The sequence below is a fragment of the Pyrgilauda ruficollis genome, unplaced genomic scaffold (genome assembly GCF_017590135.1).
Source record: "Pyrgilauda ruficollis isolate IOZ18807 unplaced genomic scaffold, ASM1759013v1 scaffold1401, whole genome shotgun sequence".
Classification (NCBI taxonomy): Eukaryota; Metazoa; Chordata; class Aves; order Passeriformes; family Passeridae; genus Pyrgilauda; species Pyrgilauda ruficollis.
In genome coordinates this window covers 1-2,053 of record NW_024512556.1, presented here as the reverse complement: position 1 = coordinate 2,053, position 2,053 = coordinate 1, and the positions used below count along the sequence as shown (strand labels likewise).

The window sequence follows — 2,053 nt, the reverse complement described above, 5'->3', positions numbered from 1 at the left end:
CCCCCCAGGATGGAATCCACGGAGAAGTGCGAGGCCGTCATCACCCACTTCAACGGGAAATTCATCAAGACCCCCCCGGGGGTGCCAGGTGGGCTCGGGGGGTCCCGGGTGGGCATTTTGGGGGTGCAGGGGCTGGTTGGCAGCACTGACACCCCCTCCCCAGCCCCCCCAGACCCCCTGCTCTGCAAGTTTGCTGATGGGGGGCAGAAGAAGAGGCAGAGCCAGGGCAAGTTCGTGTCCAACGGCAGAGCCTGGGCCCGGGACGGCGACACGGTGAGGGGTCACAATAAAATAAAAATATTTCTTAAATATTTTATTGTTTGTTCTAAGTTTTATTCAAAAGTGAAGTGTTTAGATTGAATTTTTGAAGAAGTATTTTATGAATTAGAAAATTTTAGTTTAGTAAAAAAATATTATATAATCAATATATTATTTAATATTATATTTTATATTTATAGCTTACATATATAAAACTTATGTACTTTCATTTCCTAATATATTTCTAATTTTATCTACTATTTTCTGTTCTAATATGTTGTAACATATTTCCTGTTTTTATTTATGTAGTTACATTTATGTAAATACATATTTATTGATTATTTCTCTTAAGAAATATAATATATATATAATTTATATAATATGTAATATATTACATTATATATTATATAAAATATTCTATATTGTATATTATATACACTATAATTATACATATGTTATAATTGTATATAATGTTATATATATATATGTATGTTATATATAGTATATTACATTTTATATATTACATGTTATGTACAGTATATTGTAATTATATATAATATTATAATTGTGTATAATTTATATAATACATATAATATATATTATGTGTTATACATTATACATTATATATTTATATTGCATTTATATTATATAAAATATAACTTTCATACTATTTCTGTAGAGAAACGTGAGATATAATTAATAAGCATACACATATAAATATAAATAAACATTAAAATAAAAAATAGCCATTTAATTAATGAATTAATTAAAGACTCAATTAACCAATTAACATTTGTGACCCTTTTTTCCCCTCACAGGGCACCGTGACCTTGGCCTACGACCCCTCCACGGCGCTGCAGAACGGGTGGGTGCCCCAAGGCCCCCCCGGGCCCGGCGGGTCGGGGGCTCCCGGCCGTGCCCCCCCCAGCCCTGACCCCCCGCCCCGCAGGTTCTACCCCGCGCCCTACGGGCTGGCCCCCGGCCGGATGCTGCCCCCCGCCGCCCTGGCCCCCTACCTGCCCTCCCCGGTGTCCTCCTACCAGGTACGGGGGGTCCTGGGGGAGAGGGGGGGCCTGGGAGAGAGGGGTTGTCCCGTGGGGGACCCCCCGGCTGCTCCCACCTGGTGTCACCCGCAGGTCCACGGCCCCACCTGGATGCACCAGTCCTACCTCGTGCAGCCCACGGTGAGCCACGCCCCCGTGACACGCCCGGTGTCCTGTCTGGTGCCACGCCCTGCGCCACACCCAGTGCCACACCCGGTGTCATGCCTGGCGCCACACCCTGTGCCGTGCCCTGTGCCCCACCCAGTGCCCCACCCAATGCCACACCCAGTGCCACGCCCAGTACCACACCCAGTGCAGTATGCAGTGCCACGCCCAGTGCCACGCCCAGTACCACGCCCAGTGCCACGCCCAGTGCAGTATGCAGTGCCACGCCCAGTGCCACGCCCAGTACCACGCCCAGTGCCACGCCCAGTGCAGTATGCAGTGCCACGCCCAGTGCCACGCCCAGTACCACGCCCAGTGCCACGCCCAGTGCAGTATGCAGTGCCACGCCCAGTGCCACGCCCAGTACCACGCCCAGTGCAGTATGCAGTGCCACACCCAGTGCCACGCCCAGTACCACGCCCAGTGCAGTATGCAGTGCCACGCCCAGTGCCACGCCCAGTACCACACCCAGTGCCGTGCCCAGTGCCCTGCCTGATGCCATGTCCAGTGCCCACCCGGTGCCCCGCAATGTCACAACCAGTGCCACGCCCAGTGCCACGCCCTGGTGGGGGAGGGGTGGTGGGAGC

At 49.2% G+C, this 2,053-nt stretch overlaps 1 protein-coding gene across 1 annotated transcript; it reads left to right on the top strand.

The window, feature by feature from the left end:
- Positions 1–7: 7 nt before the first annotated feature.
- Positions 8–1,962, top strand: LOC121349623 (RNA-binding motif, single-stranded-interacting protein 1-like). The gene is made up of 6 exons (XM_041460242.1): positions 8–88; positions 164–273; positions 1,077–1,123; positions 1,208–1,301; positions 1,395–1,625; positions 1,675–1,962. Exons 1-6 carry the CDS (start codon positions 10–12, stop codon positions 1,960–1,962), a joined length of 849 nt encoding a protein of 282 aa, XP_041316176.1. The 5' UTR covers positions 8–9.
- Positions 1,963–2,053: the final 91 nt, after the last annotated feature.

What these genes read in the sequence shown, in the direction of transcription:
- LOC121349623 (XM_041460242.1), top strand. Translation starts at nt 10, where the DNA reads ATGGAATCCACGGAGAAGTGCGAGGCCGTCATCACCCACTTCAACGGG. An exon ending in TCCACGGCGCTGCAGAACGG is followed by an intron (nt 1,124 to 1,207) that starts GTGGGTGCCCCA and finishes CCCGCCCCGCAG; the next exon opens with GTTCTACCCCGCGCCCTACG. An exon ending in CACACCCAGTGCAGTATGCA is followed by an intron (nt 1,626 to 1,674) that starts GTGCCACGCCCA and finishes TGCCACGCCCAG; the next exon opens with TGCAGTATGCAGTGCCACGC.